At 42.8% G+C, this 17855-nt stretch overlaps 1 protein-coding gene across 5 annotated transcripts in view; it reads right to left on the bottom strand.

The window, feature by feature from the left end:
* cacna1bb (calcium channel, voltage-dependent, N type, alpha 1B subunit, b) overlaps positions 1–10397 on the bottom strand; it is a 162693-nt gene extending 152296 nt beyond the window's left edge. For 3 of the 5 annotated variants that reach the window (XM_083793860.1, XM_083793861.1, XM_083793862.1), the window contains exons 1-3: positions 10262–10397; positions 4182–4468; positions 2071–2177 (exon numbers count right to left, since the gene is read on the bottom strand). In XM_083793860.1, the coding sequence (XP_083649986.1) occupies positions 2071–2177; positions 4182–4467 (393 nt within the window). In that variant the 5' untranslated portion in view covers position 4468; positions 10262–10397. Of the gene's footprint in view, positions 1–2070; positions 2178–4181; positions 4469–10261 lie in introns of those variants that run through there. The other 2 variants (XM_083793864.1, XM_083793863.1) reach the window with 2 other exon arrangements.
* Between the last annotated feature and the right edge of the window lie 7458 nt (positions 10398–17855).

Below are 17855 nucleotides of genomic sequence, written 5' to 3'. Positions count from 1 at the left end.
ACATCCGATGCTGATGCTGCATCTCAATTAGAGAGATAATTAAAAACAGGACCAGCTGGCCCAACATGACTGCCTGGTATGGAAACTGGTGTACCTACGGTACAGCGGTACACCATGACTGGGGGCTCCCTTTCTGAAAAACTAATATTTAAGGAGCTAGCACAAAAGAAAACATCACCCACTTCTTTACAACTATTGTGTGATGTGACAATAAAGTCGATTCTTGAATCCAGTCGTCAGAGCAAAAACATTAGCACTCTAAAAACCACGTAGACATAGAATTTTTGTTTGGCATTCTCATAAACAATAATGTTTTACTATTGGGAAAAGGTGTTTGAACAGAAACATCTGCCCTGCCACCAACATTCAGTTGAGCAGTTTTGTGATGTCAGGAATCTAGGAAGTCCAACCTGTTAAACTCATTAAAAAAATAGAAGGATACTTATATCATCAATATACATTTAATTTAACATTTTAAAGTAGAGAGGATTCCATAGCATTGCAAATACCCCTGGCTTTAAATGCTAGATATGTACAATGTTAATTTATCCCGGGTGAGCAGTATGAGTTAGCGCCCCAGCCTGTGTCCTCCATGAGGAGGAAGCCCAAAAACCCTCGGTGAGGCCTTTAGGAGGGCCATTATAATACACCACTCCTGAATGAAGTGCCTGGTGCTGGGAGTCTGGTGCAACGCACAGGTCCTGGGCCTGATGAGAGCAGGAGTGGACCTGGTGAGACGTAGGAGGGGCCTGGACAGGAGTCAACCCACAGAGCCTAGTCTCTCCATGCGCCAGATTGCTGATCCTCCCAGTCCCGGTAGAGTAGTTCCGGAGCAACGGATTGTGTGGCCTTGGTCTTGCCCTAATGGGACTGATCGAGGGTAGCTACTGGGACGTAAATTGGGACTTGATTTCACCAACTGGGGTGATGTTCGAGGTATGATGTTTGAGAGACCCGAAACCCCGATGACCTTGGGATACGTCCCAGGTGCATACATGCGATGTATTTTTAGTTATATATAGACCAATGTTTTATGTTATTTATGTTTGCCAAATGTTCACACCCATATATTTTGTTGTATGACAAAAGTACAAAAAAAGTGCCAATCTGATATTGGAACAGCAATTTTGAAAGGTTTTTTGAAACTTTTCAAACTCTCGCCTAGAACGACATGACCAAAATCGTATCTCCAATTTAGTCTAAATATATTTTCTTTTTTTCTCCAGTGAACAGGGCTTTACTTCTCCATTAACTCAAAGACTGAGTTAAAGCAACTCAAGAGGGATTTTACCCTCCATGCTTTGGTTTGTGTGGTTTAGCGGCACAAAGTGAACTGGCAAAGTTCAAATGCTGGTTTAAGCCGAGCACGTGTATGACGTGCAGCTTGGGGAACATGGAGCAAGAGGAGGGGATCAAAGGAAGCATTGGGAGGCTCCACTGACTCACAGAATGGGAACACCGAGAAAAGACAGGCTCACACTGAGGGTGTCCCAGACAACTAATGATGGAGGCTGCTTTTCCAACTTGTTCTATTTCTTTCATTTAAAGCCTTGGGAACCAACAATTCCCTGACCATGTGGCCCACAGGAGCCTATCTCCTGTTGCATGAGGCGGCTTGATATACAAGTACATCCCCCGGCCATGATGTACAAGCACAACCGTATGGACAGGTATGTCCCCCAATCCAACGACTGATGCTGAAGCATGGAGGCATTGGGTATCATTTTATCTCTTCGGTGTAACTCTGATGGGGATTGAACCCAGACCTCCCGAGTCTCAGGGTGGACACTCACTAACCACAAAGCGACTGAGCTGGTCAACTTGATCCAATACCACAATGTTAAATCCGGGGCGCTCATTTCACTCTGAGAATGTACAAAATGGATCGAAGTGGACCTGAAAGGTTCAATTAACCCTAAGAATTTTGCTGTGCAGAGCAATTGGCCCGATGGGAGATGTCTCTCCCTATCCCCCCCCCTCTCTCCCTCTCATATACAGGCAATGTTGTGAAAGGTTGCTTGGAGTAAGTTAAGCACCGTATGTATGGTAAGTATGTTTTGTCTCCCTTACCAGGCGTTCTGACATCGGTGTCTTGTCACTGGCTGGTAGGTGCTGCTCCAGAGCCAGGACGATGCAGTTGGCAATGATGGTGGCCAGGATCATGTACTCAAATGGAGTGTGGAAGTTAAGGAATATGCTTTAAGAAGTAGTTTAATTAATTCAGTTGAATTTCACGACAGAGTACATCATACATCATCATACAGTATGTCCTATCTGAGATCTGAACCCTGGTCGCCCGCATGAGCACCAGCATGTCTACTGTTGAGCTAGAACAGTGAGCTCGTTTGGGAAGGCCAGATATTTCCCTTTGAATTTAATTTCAATGCCTCTTGTCAACCTGTAGTGGCTGTAGTATAAGAGCAGATGGTCATATTGCAGTTACTGAGTAAATTGTTTAGAGCATCTTTTTTTTCTGGGAGTGCAATTACTGTGATCATTGCACAGTGAAGCATGTTTTATGTTTGTTACATATTAATGATATATCATAGTGTACTTTTACTCAAACGTAGTGTACTTTGTAAAACAAACAGCCTTTCTTTTCTGATGGAATATGATGGAAGAAGACCCTCTAAGAAAATGGCTATACTTGAGCTCAAGATCTTTCCAGATGGTTGACCACTTCAATCCATTTTCAATGGTTGTTTCATTCTGCGATCCATTTTACCGGGTCATGCCCCGAGGATAAATTCCTTTTGTGGAACTCTGAATTAAAAGGGAATATAAGGAATTATGACCGTGAAAGACCATATCTGCAATAGCCTACTTTGCACATGCTGAGACACCCTATAGTTCTGAATATACAGCCCCGATAGGAATTTTCCGGACAAATGTGAACGAATTTATAGGCTATCTTTGCAGTATTGTGATGTATTTCATTTGGACAACCGTGGCCACCATATGAAGTCATGGGGGCAGGGCTACGCTGATAAGCGTTAATATTAATATTACATTTCAGGGGGGGGTTTTCTCACTGTCGCCCACACAGCAGATCTAACTGTCTGGTCGCGTTTGTCATTTCGCCCCTTAGTTGTCCAGCCTAGAGGGTGGCGTGGGCGAGTTCAGCACCATGGAGAGGGCTCAGGCAAAAGAAAAGAAGAAAAAAAGAAAGAAAAACTGGCTGGCTGCGTTTATACAGTAACATGCCCAATGACTACACTACAAGTTAGTTAATATCGAAATATTCCCAATTATTCCACCGTTTCTAGTAGCTGAGATATAAACAGGATGAGACATACACGCACCATCGGGGCATAATGGAGTAGTAGCCTACTTGATTATTAGCCCGATTACTGAGGGAGTATTGACATGCGTGTATAGATTATAGACGTATAAGGCGTTTTACAACCTCAGAGCGCAGTCTCTCCAAGTCACTGAGCGCTCACTTTAGCATGCAGAACGAGCAAGCAGTGGGCTTTGAAAAAATAATTAGGATTGATTCGAATGTCTGTTGTATACGCACATGGTTAGTTTTGACGGATCGTTTGTTATTGGATAGAACTATAACTATAGGCTACTATGTTTGATTTGCCTAGTCCACATAGTTTAAAGCTGACATTTTGGCGAAATAACTTCATCGCATCTTTCAATGTGCAACTTAAAGCCCAGTGCCTTGAATGATTGTTAAATTGTCTTTTCACTATCCCGTTCGGTTCGCATCCATGCAGCCACGAATAACGATAAAGGCGAGGAGCGACAGGTGCTGATAAAGTGACTCGCAGAGAGAAACGGAGAAAGATGTTGGCTAGACTAGACGATAGGCTAGCCTACTCGTTAAATAAAATAGGCATGGGTTATATCAAAACGTAAAATAGGATTTCCGATTGTGCTATAGTTTATATATAGGATTATAGGCAACGTGTTTTCAATCCGTCTCGGCGGTGCAAGAATGCAAACACATAAAAGTGCAAAGTGTTTCGACTATAAACATGGTGTGACGTATACCTATAGCCTACCCTGAAACATAGATTAAGTGTAGGCTACCCTGTAGGACGTAGGCTACTAGGCTACCCCCCCAAAAAGGGCATTGAGATTAATACTTCATCATACATTGTAAACATATTCACAACCCCTTGTTTTACCCTTGGTGGTATATGCTATACATCTATATTGGGAAGGATATGGCCATTCAGTTATTCGCTTTGCATACTTCCTTATGAGATTGTCCTCCCGAAAGATGAACAAGGACCGGTTGACAGTGAGGCAGTTTTGTTTGACAGGGTTAGGGTTGTATATGGCCATTGTCCTGGCTCTCTGAGCCATCGACTGCTTGTACATCCTTTGGCCGCCCGGAGCACCTCCACCACCGCCCCGGGCTCCACCTCTCCCGGCGCCCGGGCCACCCCTTCCTCCTCCGCCGCCGCCACCTGGTCCATAGCGGCTGGGTAGATCTTCTGCGAAGCGAGCCATTCTGGAAACGTATAGATCCAACAAGGAGAATCCACACTGGTGTCAGTGAGAATGAAAGGGAGACGCATCACAACAACAAACACCCAAACCAACAGCTGAGCGTTAGTGTAGAGGCTGCGTTTGGAAATTAAAAACGGCTAACATTGCTCCGGTGAAAATATAATGTTCTTTCGGTCCTGTCCATTCACTCATCGTCCGTGAAATTACAACGCGTAAAAACAAAGTTTGGTGCCAAACGACAAGCCAGTTGCGTGCGCTTCAAAATGTTGTACAATTCACTTAATGTTGGCTTCCATATTAGCCCGGTTCCTCGTGGGAAATGATAACACTGGGAAGGGGTAAAAAAAAATCATAAACAAAAGCTTGTCTCTCTGTTGTTTGGTAACATCGTGCCAACATCAAAAACACCAGTTGAAAGTCCCCAGAAACGTCAGTCGAAATTACGATGAAGGCAGGAAGCAATCTCGTTGGCTCTTTTAGGTTTCAGCTGCCATGCCACATTACATACATATAATAAAACAAACCAATCCTCGCGCCATCCATCGCATTTCCCACAGTGATATCCGCTTGATCGCTCGCTGCACGGGGCTTCAATATAACCTTCAGTATAGTCAGAATGAGCGCATGTATGGCAAGCCGTTTACGCATGTGACCAAGACGCGCCTATCGGTTGCTGGAGCGCACCGGCTGTGGGCTGAATAGGCTAAGAGAGACTGCACGCTACTAATGATCTTCTCAAAAAAGCCCTGGAGCCCAAACCAAGTAACTTAAGCATGATCCACTCTTATTCCTGCAGCACCAACAGAGCACTATACAGTATATGCATACTGAGACGATAACATGACGTTGAACTAAATGTCCATAGCATGATGTGCATATTGTGATTGTCTAAATAAAATATGCTGCTCAGGAAAGCTGCCAATCTTATTCCCACGAATCCCACCCTATAGGATATATCCAAGACTGGCATAAAATGGCAATAATAGTTAAGGCAGATTGTGGCCCATGGTTGAAACACAGGCCAATTAAACACCATATATTCTTTATCGACTTTTTGGGGGAATAAAATGAACAAACTAAGGTCCCATCACATAGCCTACAGGTTTAATCACTCAAGAAATAATTCTGAAGGGGGCACGGTAACGCAGTCAGTAGAGCTGTCGCCCCACAGCTAAAAGGTCCTGCATGAGTTTGATTCCCGCTGGGGGCGTGTTCTCTCCTCCGCGTCACTGAGGTGGGGTTGGAGAAAGGGCCTTTCTGTATATGGGGTTTGCATGTCCTCCCCGTGTCCCCTCTTTGTGTGAGGGTACCTACTCTAGGGTCTAGAGTAGGTACCCTGCACAAAAACATGTGGTAACCCTGGTCTCTAAACGGCCTCCCCCTGGCCAGCCAGGGCGCCTGATGGAGGGAAAAGGAACTGGCTGGATAACATGCTCCTTTCACGCACTACGTCCAACCGAGGAAACTCCCCCCTGTCAGGTGAAAAGAGGCAGCTTGGATGCATTGAAGGAAGCATGAGGTTAGTCTGTTGCTCTCCCCAGGTTGGCGGAGGGAGTGTATAGAGCCCAGGATTACATTATAGATAATTGACACTGGGTGAAAAAATGGGTTACAAAATCATGGGATAAAAAATAATAATAATAATAATAATAATAATAATAATAATAATAATAATAATTCTGATTTCTGTTGACTCAATGGTGAGATAATATGACAGTGTCAGTATCCTTGGTGGTGTTTGTTACACAACCATGCCACTCAGTTCCTAAGGTCCAGGGATGGTTATGCAGGCCAAATGGGACCTGGGCCCACTGCCCAGGGGTCCCGCTGAGCCGCTGGCGATCAGAAGCCTCTGCCTGCGCACCGACCGGGGACTTCCCAAACAAGAATGCTTTCTTTATTTGTGTAAAACAACCCTGAGGTTGACTTTAACTCGCAATATACTGTAAATGGGACTGTGTAAAGTCTTGAAATTAGAACAGAACTTCTTTACATTATTTATTTGGTCAGGGACAGTGCACATTGATGAACACAAGAATCATGAATGATGAGCAAGTGTTTGCCGGATTTGGGAAAGCTATACTTTCCATCTATAGTCCCTCCAAAAAAACAAGAAAAATACTGGCATTACAATATAACAACGATACAGCATATGTGAGTTTACAACACTCAAGATACATAAACAATCAACAATATAACAGAATTGGGTGTCCTGAATACATATAGATACATATGCCTCATGCCGAGGCATGAGGAAAGGCCTCACCACTTAATCCGTCTGAGTCAGACAGCTTTTAAAACACCCTTCCAAATGATGACATTCATCATAATCCACTAACGGGTACTTAAACTAAATAAAATATACACTCCTACTCTAGAGACCATCTAAAAATAATGAAATATAAATTCAACATTTCTTATGTGCACTATTCATACTAGCCTATAGTAAGTTGTTCTCAACATAGGGACTGGGGACCACCACAGGTTTCAAGGGGTTTCCAATAAAATCTAACATTTATTAAGCTCAGCATGACTATTCCTTGAATAATTTGCACATGTCACTGGCTTTACTGACAACACTGAAAAAGACATGAGAGTAATGGGTTGGTTTATGTCAACACAAAAAGTTTAGAATTTCGAGAAGACAACGCCACACTGTGCAAAGAAACAAGAAACACAAGGCTAATGTTTCGGTAAATGCTAGGTATAATGTTTACCTGGTATTCTAGTTACAGTACTTTGTAGTATTTATAGATTTTTTGGCACTCTATTTACTTGGCCATTTACCCTATTGTTTGTTGACTAGGGTTCATACCATCAAACTCTGGTATTGCACTCAAGGACAAAGCGTCTGTTAATTGCTTCATTTGTGCCATTTAAATATATTGGTAAATCAATTAAACAGGGCTTTGAAAAGGATTTACTGTACTGTGCATCAATACTGTCCAGCATGCTGCTTTAACCCGTTTTGGGCGGGAACCCGTTTTGGTGTTAGCTGTTGAAAAACATTCAAGCTTGTAGGTCTGCTATTTTTGAAGAACGACTGACAGAGACATAGCTTTTTCAGAAAACTGTCAGGATGTAGAAGACATTTTTAGAATCTGATCTCAAGTCAAAATGGGTTAAAGTGACACACAGGACAGGTCACAGGAGGTGAGCCGCAGTAGTGCTTGCTGTGGCAGGTTATACAGTGGCCCATTTTCCACCACAAGAACGTTGATTCCAGTTGGTTTCCAGTGGAAACACTCTGAACTGGTTCAATATTAGGCGTGGGGGAAAAGGACCGAACTGGTTCAACCCAGGTGGAAAAGGGGTCAGTGCGAGCCGCCCCACGTCAGAAACGGTTGAGAAATGACCGTGTGTTACCGTGTGGGGGTACCTCTACTGTACTGTCACTGTACTGTACTGGAAATCATCATATATACAGTTAATATGTGCGTGTGTGTTTGTGTGTGTGTTAGGTTGCAGGTGGTGGAAAAACAACCATGCTATTTCCATGCTCATACCCACCCACACAGCCAGCCACACACACATACTGTAGCTAAGGGAGTGGTTGCACCACTCAAGAATAGGGCTGAAGTGTACCAACCAGCTGCTGTAAAGGATGATAGATTTGAATATATTTCTGATATGGTGAACAGAGTCTGGTCTAATGAGGTTTTACATGACAAAGTTTCATATTGACTGCTTTTCATGCTAGGCTATATAATAAATGGACAGGAAACCATAGCTAGCACAATGACTGTAGTCACTGACTCACTGTACTATCATCCAGCTCTGGGTGGCTATTACAATAAACAGGATATTACAATAAACCATACCTTCATGATTTCACTAGTGTAAATTAAACAAATTGGAAAGGCACATGCAGGAAAAAGCAACACAAACTTGGTGGATTGTTTTTTTTAAGGAAAAAAAAGATTTGTGGCATGACTCATAAGTCCAGAGTCATTATGCAGCCTTTAGTGAACTGTGGCCGGTGGTGACGACAATCTCCCCGTGCGCATGCGTGCACACACACACACACACACACACACACACACACACACACACACACACACACACACACACACACACACACACACACACACACACACACACACACACACACACACACACACACACACACACACACACACACACACTTCCATAACCCTTCACAAATAGCATGTGATTAATTTGGAAGTAGGCCTGTCTAATAACATGTTGTCCATCATCCATTGTGCACATTGCAAAATATACAATTTAGGCATTTAGCAGACGTGACCAGAGCGACTTACATTAAGCAAGAACAAAAGCATACATCATATACATACAAAGTAGTTATGAGTGTGAAGAGGTGCGTTTTCAGACTGCGGTGGAAGACTGGGAGTGAATCTGTAGTTATTCTTTTTCTAATATATTTTTTATCCCACGATTTTGTAACCCATTTTTCACCCCTGTGTCAATCATCTAATCATGTGATCCTGGGCTCTACACACCCTCCGCCAACCTGGGGAGAGCAACGGACTTAACTCATGCTTCCTTCATGCTTGAGTGTCCAAGTTGCTCCTTTACACCTGACAGGGGGGAGTTTCCCTGGTTGGACGTAGCGCGTGGAAGGAACACGTTATTCCAACCAGTTCCTTTCCCCTCCATCAGGCGCCCCGGCTGGCCAGGGGGAGGCAGTTTAGAGACCAGGATTACTGCATGTTTTTGTGAGGGTATCTACCCTAGGGGAGGGACACGGGGAGAACATGCAAACTCCACACAGAAAGGCCCTTTCGCCAACCCCGCCTTCGGGTATGGGCACTGATGACGCGGAGGAGGAAACACGCCGCCAGCACCCACAGCGCCCCGAGCGGGAATGGAACCCAGGACCTTCTAGCTGTGAGGCGACAGCACTACCAACTGTGCCACCGTGCCCCCGTGAATCTGTAGTTCTGATTGCAATGGGAAGTGCATTCCATAGTTTTAGAAATTATACCTTTGGCTTTTATATACCTTGTATTTATCAATGCCTTGCCTCCCATTACATACTGTACAGAGCCACAAATTGTCACACTGACCAGTCTAAATGTGAGTTTTTGGCTTATAATGCATAGTGATGCGATTATGTTTTTTTATGTGGGCATTTCTTTCTTTTTCTTTTTTTACATGCCCAAAATAGGGTCACCACTGCTCACCAGGGTCAAAGTATTTCAGAATAGTAGGCCTAAACTTTTATTTTCACCTGCTAGAAGGTAGTCCAATTAGAATATGTGGGCTACTGTATAAGAATGACTCACTAGGATATTCATATTTTAGGTTCCGATTCAATTCAATCCAAAAGGTGCTTAATTGGCATGAGAAATCACATTGCCAAAGCCAAAACAGTTGTAGAACTCTGTACTGTATATAATATAATCTAAAAACTAAGATATGAGGGTCCCTGCCATGGCATTGGCAACAGAACAGATTGACATCTAGCCTAATTCCTACACAGGGATGTCTTTGTCCAGGTAGGACAAAGGATCCATCTAGTGGCTGCCGTGGTGTACTGCAATTAAATGTATGTTTAAAAAGTTTACACGACGACACGGGCTTTCTCCTGTAGCCTACTAACTAAAATGGGCCATTATTTATCCCAAAACAGTTTGTAAACAAACTTGCTAGCAATGGCGAGGGCGAGTCAGAGTGGCATTTCGACACACCGTCAAAGTTCAAACCTCCAGGCATATTTGGTTGTGGCTATGGCAGCCTGGCTGCTGTTGTTGTTGCACAAATTAAATTTAAAACTAATATAAAGGACAAATCAACAAGACAAACTGCCTACCTGTCTGACCATGACGTGCGGTTGACGTCATCATGTTTCTTAACGATGTGACACACGCCACCACCTGTGCTCGGGGGGGGTCCGGGGACCACCTCGTCGAGTTCCTGCACAGAGTCGTAGTAGCAGTGGTGCGTGGTGTCCGTGTCCCCTCCTCCTCCTCCACCCACGTCCTCCGTGTCACCGCCTCCTCCTCCCACCACCACCGCCCCTCTTCTGTTGAGCCCCCCGCTGGGTGACTGAGCCCAGGTGTCATAGTCAGAGCCCTCGGTCAGCATCTTCCACGAATTGAACGTGGCTGAGCGCACAGCTGGGGGGGGGGTTGTTATATGGGCAGGCAGCAGAAATCAAAAATAATATAATTGTGTTTGTTGTATCTTGCCTTCATTGCCATTGCTCAAAAGTTTACATCACATGATGAAATAGGCTAACACATGAGAGCTGCCACGTCAAAAGTTTCCAAAAAGGCCACTATCCCTATCCACCACATCCACATCCACTATTATTTTTATTATATTCTTAAATTATTATATAGGCTATTCATATTTTTGTATGTATATTATTTCCCCCAAAAAGTCCTGATCTGAAGTCCACTAACTTGTATGCACCCTGATTCAATATTTAGATAATAGCCTATACACTCCCCCTCCCATATAAGCCAAATACTGATATAAGTCCATTCACTTTTTTGAAAACACAAATCTCTGCTTGTGGTGACTGATATTGTTCCTAATGAAGTGGAGGCCGTAATTCCTTGATTAGTTATTTAGGGGGGGGGGGGGTTTGCAGATATGCTATGTTTTATACTTGTGTGACACGTAGTATTTTTTTTTACTTTAAATTTTGTATCCCACGATTTTGTAACCCAGTTTTCTTTTCACCCAGTGCCAATTATCTAATGTAATCCTGGGCGCTACACTTCCTCTGCAAACCTGGGGGGGCAGCGGACTGACCTCATGCCTCCTTCTATGCATGAGGAGTCCAAGCTGCTTCTTTTCACCTGACAGAGGGGAATTTCCCCGGCCGGACGTAGCGCGTGGAAGGGACACGTTATTCCAACCAGTTCCTTTCCCCTCCATCAGGCGCCCCGGCTGGCCAGGGGGAGGTAGTTTTAGAGACCAGGATTACGGCATGTTTTTGTGAGGGTATCTACCCTAGGGGACACGGGGAGAACATGCAAACTCCACACAGAAAGGCCCTATCGCCAACCCCCGCCTCGGGTATGGGCACTGATGACGCGGAGGAGGGAACACGCCGCCAGTGCCCACAGCGTCCCCAGCGGGAATCGAACCCAGGACCTTCTAGCTGTGAGGCGACAGCACTACCAACTGTGCCACCGTGCCCCTGTGTGACACGTAGTATGAACAAGTAGGGAAAGAATATGGAGGTTTCTGCCTGACTGACGACAAGTAGACATGAAAATGACCTAGAAATGTTTTAAAATCAAATTTGTTAACTCTATGTCAGAGTTAACCACATTACAAAACAGAGACGCTATGCCACGGTTCAAGTGGTTAAATGTGACTACTAAGGGCTAACTGACACTACTAACTGTTACATGTTACATGTCTGGTATAAAAATACATTCAGCTGACAGCTGCCTTAATGGACCAGCATTCTAAAAGAACCCCCAAAACACACTCCGTTTTTGAGTCATTGTCAAAACATAATAGCCTAAGCTAAGCATAGGGTTAAACTTTGACCCTGCACTGTGATTTGAGAAAAACAAATCAATAGGACCAAGGGTTACAGGGATTACAATACCCCTGCTCTGTTGGGTGCAGGAGCACCACCGACCAGCACAAAATAATAGAAATGCCTCTGGATACTGAATACATTAGGATATGTAAGCAAAGCTGAGAGACCCAAGGTCTCATATTGGATCAAATTGGATCAGATGGACGAGAACAGTTTCTATGAATCAGAAATGACTGCAAACCTACCATAAACCACTGTTGATCTCCTCTCATCCCATCGGGAGTTCTTACGGACCATTCGTGTCATGACTCTGTGTTGCTGTAAATCCAATGCAATGTTAATACTAATACAAGTAAAGAACGTATCAGCATGCACAATGCTGTGCCTGCTTGCAAGGAGGTACCCTGTGAGGCGGAGGGAATGGGACACAAAAACAGGTCTTAGTTTTTCCCCCCTTGGAATGCGGAAAGGCTGTTTCCTGCCCTGCCAGTTAAGAACCCTGTTATCAGACCAAACGTCTACAAGGAGAAATTTCTCTGATTCAATTACCAACTCTGCTTTCCCTGTCCGCCCCGGTAATCAGGAAGGGAGCAATCACCGTTTAGTTTATGAGATGTAAGAGGCCTGCAGATGCACAATCAGAGGCACTTCCTGATTTTTACTTGTTGGTTCTTCTGGGCATATTTTGGACCCATATCCTGGCTTCATCATCAGTGTGGTGGTGCACAAAGTACTCAACCCCAGTGCCACTGCCCACTGCTGGCGTCAAAGTATAGATATACTCCTGGTCAAATATTACTCAACTAACAAGTGAAAGTTCCTAAGTCAAATCTGTACTTGCTTTAGTAAGTATTCAAAAGTACATGCTTTTAAAAATATTTATGTATTCAAAAGTACAAAAATACTTTTTCTCCAAAGCAGTGGACTGACCTCATGCTTCCTTCTATGCATGAGTAGTCCAAGCTGCTTCTTTTCACCTGACAGGGGAGAGTTTCCCCGGACGGACGTAGCATGTGGCAGGAACACGTTATTCCGACCAGTTCCTTTCCCTGCCTCCATCAGGCGCCTCGGCTGGCCAGGGGAGGTAGTTTAGAGACCAGGATTACTGCATTTTTTTGAAGGTATACCTAGGGGGCTGTCAAAGCTGTGCTTTGCTTGTACAAAAACACTTAAGTACAGTACTCAAGTAGGCTAAATGTACTTCTTTACTGTCCACCACTGGGATTTATGCTACTGAAAATGACCATACTTGGACCGTTGGTGGCCTGCAAGTAAATGCATGTCAGGATTGGGCTTCAAAGCAGGGGCATCAACTTTTTCTTGAAACTCATGAAAAGGGAATCTTTACTTCTTTATCTTCACTCCATAGCAGATCTGTCTTAAGGCCTATTCATAGTCTGGATTTTCAGTGGTGAGGTGACCACCGCTCCGGTGGAGAGCTGACCACCGGAGCTGAAATAACATTGAGCGGTGGTGAGTAAAAACAGAGAGAAGGGCTGGAGCGGTGGCGGTGGTTTGCTCTTCACCGCGGCTCGTGACGTCATGTTGTAGTTCAGTGGTCACCCCACCACCTAAATCCAGACTATGTATGAGCCTTTACACAGTCATTGATCAAATTAAGAAATCTAGAAGAGGGGGTGATTTAGACACTAAACTCCTCCAAACTGAATCTAGATGGATTTTTTATTTAAAGTCTGTCAATCCAGGTGGCTTGAATGAAGATCTCTCCCTCCAGTGCTACCTATAAAGCAAAAAGTTATATTCAAAAAGTGATTGTATAAGTCTGTCAAGTTCAACATGTGATGTATGCAATATTCTTGTTTCCTATATAACTGTGATTTTGTATATCCTTTCTGTAATGTCCACGCCCACAATCAGGTCACCAATTAGTAATTCTCAGCACCTGAGCTGTATTGTTTTTCATCTTCTATGAATGGAGCTGATATCGATTTCGATATCAGCTCCATTCATAGAAGATATGCAAATTTCATTATAGGAGATTTTCTTTGGCTCTGAAGAACAACATGATTTTTTTTCTCTCAGAGTTACAGACCCATAAGGGTCCATTTGGTTCCAAAGTATCATTTAGCTGGGGAACTCCCTGGAACTCCCTCAAGGACCCCTGGGGGTCCCCGGACCCCACTTTTGGAACCACTGATGTATGTTGTGTAACTTGTGTATCATGGATATCAATATGTTGCACTGGGTCAAGCAGATAAGGTTGTAATTCATGACATCGAGATTATTCATAAAAAGAAAAGATGGTTTTCTGGACAAAGGCTGGGACCTGGGACTGGATTAAAAATATATCTAATTAATTAGAGGCTTTGTAATGAATTAATTTAAATTAATAACATATCAATATTTGACCTGAGAACAGTGAGATACCTGTTGCTGTTTAAATCCTCAAATAAAATTATGTACTGTGCACTCTGGGCACATCGAAAAGCAAGTGATTAGAAAACAAACTGTGGTTCATAAATAATGAGCTGGTCTAGCTTGCGCCATTCACTGCTTTGTACCGGTATTCATGTAACTTCCGGTGCGAGGTTTGGCTCCTATGAAAGTGTCATGGCTCAGCACAGTCACGTGACCATGACACATGACTGCGTAGTCCAGGAAGTAAGTGAACCAGTGTCGATGAAATCCGAGACACTGGGCTCACTGCTGAAATCTAAAATATCTAAAACCACCATGAGAAAACAAATAAAAACTACTTTATGGTGGGAAGGAATAAAATAATATAATAATCTGGAGAAAGCAATATTGGAGAGGTTGAGTTTTGATATAAAACGGAACCATGGTGAAACCTTTGGCAGTTTCGGCGGAATGTAGAGGCCGGTGCACAGCTTCTCGTCACTTCCTCCGTGTTATAATAAATCTAGAGAACGGATTTATTTATCAATTATGACAAGTAAAATAGAGCCAAAGGTAAATATGGAACAAAATGAGTATATATAAAACTTTCTCAAACTAAATCAGGATAAGGCCTACAATGTGACGTCATTTGAGGTCACATTGCCAGCAAAGTGCTACCTACAGTAGGTGCAACTTCCCATAGACAGCCCATTCATCCAAACAGAACAGTCCTAACGTATTAAATAACGTCAAACTCACCAACATTGCAGCTGTACGGAAAGCTTGAATTATCCTCTATCTGCAATGTATTTGTTTAATAAAAATCCACTGTAGACATGTTATGAGCTACTCCCCGTCAAGAAATTCCTTGCAGATGATTTGCAATTAATAGGACTTTTGTTTGGATGAATGGGCTGTCTATGGGAAGTTGCACCTATTAGCACCTTTCTGGCAAGATGGCAGCCGTGTGCATATCATCAATTGGTTCTAGTGAACAGAAATAATAAATAAATAGACATGGTAACCTAACTGTAGGGAGTACAAACACAGTAAAGAACCTGGGGGTTATCATCTATGAAAAGGCAACACAATGAGCAGGAAAAAAAATTAACCATGTAAATACAACAAATTGAGCAGAGCACTGCAGGGAGTTGAACCCCATTCCGGTAAACCAGAAGTACCACACCAGTGCCTTAGTTTTTGTTTTATTGTACAGGTTCATTCATTGAAACGGTAAGTAATTTCACAATTGACGTCACATTGTAGGCAATAATTAATAACGGTATATAAAGAATAAAAACAAAGCACAAAGCACAAAACTTGGATTATTGTCTCCACCAGGCAGTCCGTGTGTGGGGTGTGTGTGTGTCCGTCACCCTTTTCACATTGTCCTATAATAGCGCCACCAGGAGGCCATAACCTGACCTGCCCTGGTGGAGATCGACCTGTGCCCCGAGTGGCACTTTTTCAGTTTGGTTACTTGTGTTACACTCTCAGAGTTACATTTGGTTAGCGTGTGCGTGCGTATACGCTTCAATAACCAGTGTTGGACCCCATGGGGACCCATCAGGGACCTCAGGGTGCCCCCGAACCACACTTTGATAACAGGAGAATTTGAATGACCTTGACCAGTATAAATAAGATTAGTAAATGACCTTCACCAGTTAAAATTACCTTGACCAGTATAAATGACCTTCATAAGACTAGAAAATGACCTTGACCAGTATAAATGACCTTCATAAGACTAGTAAATTACCGTGACCAGTATAAATGACCTTCACCATATAAATGACCTTCACAGTATAAATGACCTGCATCAGAATAGATTACCTCCGAAATGGTGAAAGACATGGTATGCCCTCCGAGATCACGGACTGTAGCCTTTGGCTTTTCAGTGATTTTCACCTTTTTTCAAATCCTCAAAAATCACACTAATGGCACACTATAATATTATGCGGTCCGAGACCATGGACTACAGCCTTTAGCTTTTCACCTTTTTTCAAATCCTCCGAAATCGTGAAAAACGACATACTGAAGTATGCCCTCCGAGACCATGGACTATAGCCTTTCGCTTTTCTTTCAAATCTTCAACAATGATGAAGAATCGCGCAATAATGCGTGCCGCTAAATGACCTTGACCAGTATAAATGACCTTCATAAGACTAAATTACCTTCATCAGTTAAAATTACCTTGAACAGTTTAAATGACCTTGACCAGTATAAATGACCTCCATGAGACTAGTAAATTACCTTCACCAGTATAAATGACCTCCGAAATGGTGAAAAATGACATACTAAAGTATGCCATCCGAGACCATGGACTATAGCCTTTCACTTTTCCGTGATTTTCACCTTTCTTTCAAATCCTCACGAATGATGAAGAATCACGCACTAAGCGCACCCCTCAATGACCTTGACCAGTAAAAATGACCTTCATAAGACTAGTAAATTAACTTCACCAGTTTAAATGACCTTGAACAGTATAACTTACCTTCATAAGACTAGTAAATGACCTTCACCAGTATAAATGACCTTGACCAGTACAGATGACCTTCATAAGACTAGTAAATTACCTTCATAGCTGGATCCCAATTCGTTATAATCGTGCACTTGGTGACAAGTTCTTGAATTTTGGCATGGTGTTAGGTATGGGCATAAGGTTTTCAAAAACCATCGCAAACGAGATGGGCTCGCCCTCTAGTGGTCCGTTTGCAATGAATCTAATATTAAATGGGCCAGTATATGGTTAAAAACTATAATAATGGATAAAAGAAAAAATTCAATGGATTCTATTAGTATTGGTTATGCTAAATAACATTAAAAATGTAGGAAAAGATAACTTCTGGAAAGGCATAATTTTCAAGATGGCGTCCACGGTGGCCTCAGTGAGCTTAAAATGCCTATAAACTGGGATTTAATACATAACAAATCATAACAATTATGCACTTGGTGACATGTTTTAGATATTTGGCATGATGTTAGGTATGGGCATAATGTTTTCAAAAACCATCGCAATCAAGTAGGGCTCACCCCCTAGTGGTCTGTTTGCAATTAATCCAATGCTGGCCTATTAACATGGGATTCATTACAAACAGACCACTAGGGGCGAGCCCAACTCGTTTGCGATGGTTTTTGAAAACCATATGCCCATACCTAACACCATGCCAAAAATCTAAAACTTGTCACCAAGTGCAAAATTGTTATGATTTTGTATGTATTAAATCCCAGTTTATAGGCATTTTAAGCTCACTGAGGCCACCGTGGACGCCATCTTGAAAATGATGCCTTTCCAGAAGTTATTTTCACCCACATTTTTAATATGTTATTTAGCATACCCAATACTAATAGAATCAATTGGAAAATCTATTTTATCAATTATTTTGGTTTTTAACCATATACTTTAATATTTAATTCATTGCAAACAGGCCACTAGGGGTGCGAGCCCAACTAGTTTGCGATGGTTTTTGAAAACCTTATAACCATACCTAACACCATACCAAAAATCTAAAACTTGTCACCAAGTGCACAATCTTGTTGATTT

Source organism: Protomyctophum parallelum (assembly GCF_964188405.1).
Source record: "Protomyctophum parallelum genome assembly, chromosome: 21".
NCBI classification, from domain to species: domain Eukaryota; kingdom Metazoa; phylum Chordata; class Actinopteri; order Myctophiformes; family Myctophidae; genus Protomyctophum; species Protomyctophum parallelum.
This window is presented reverse-complemented; position numbering and strand designations above follow the sequence as displayed.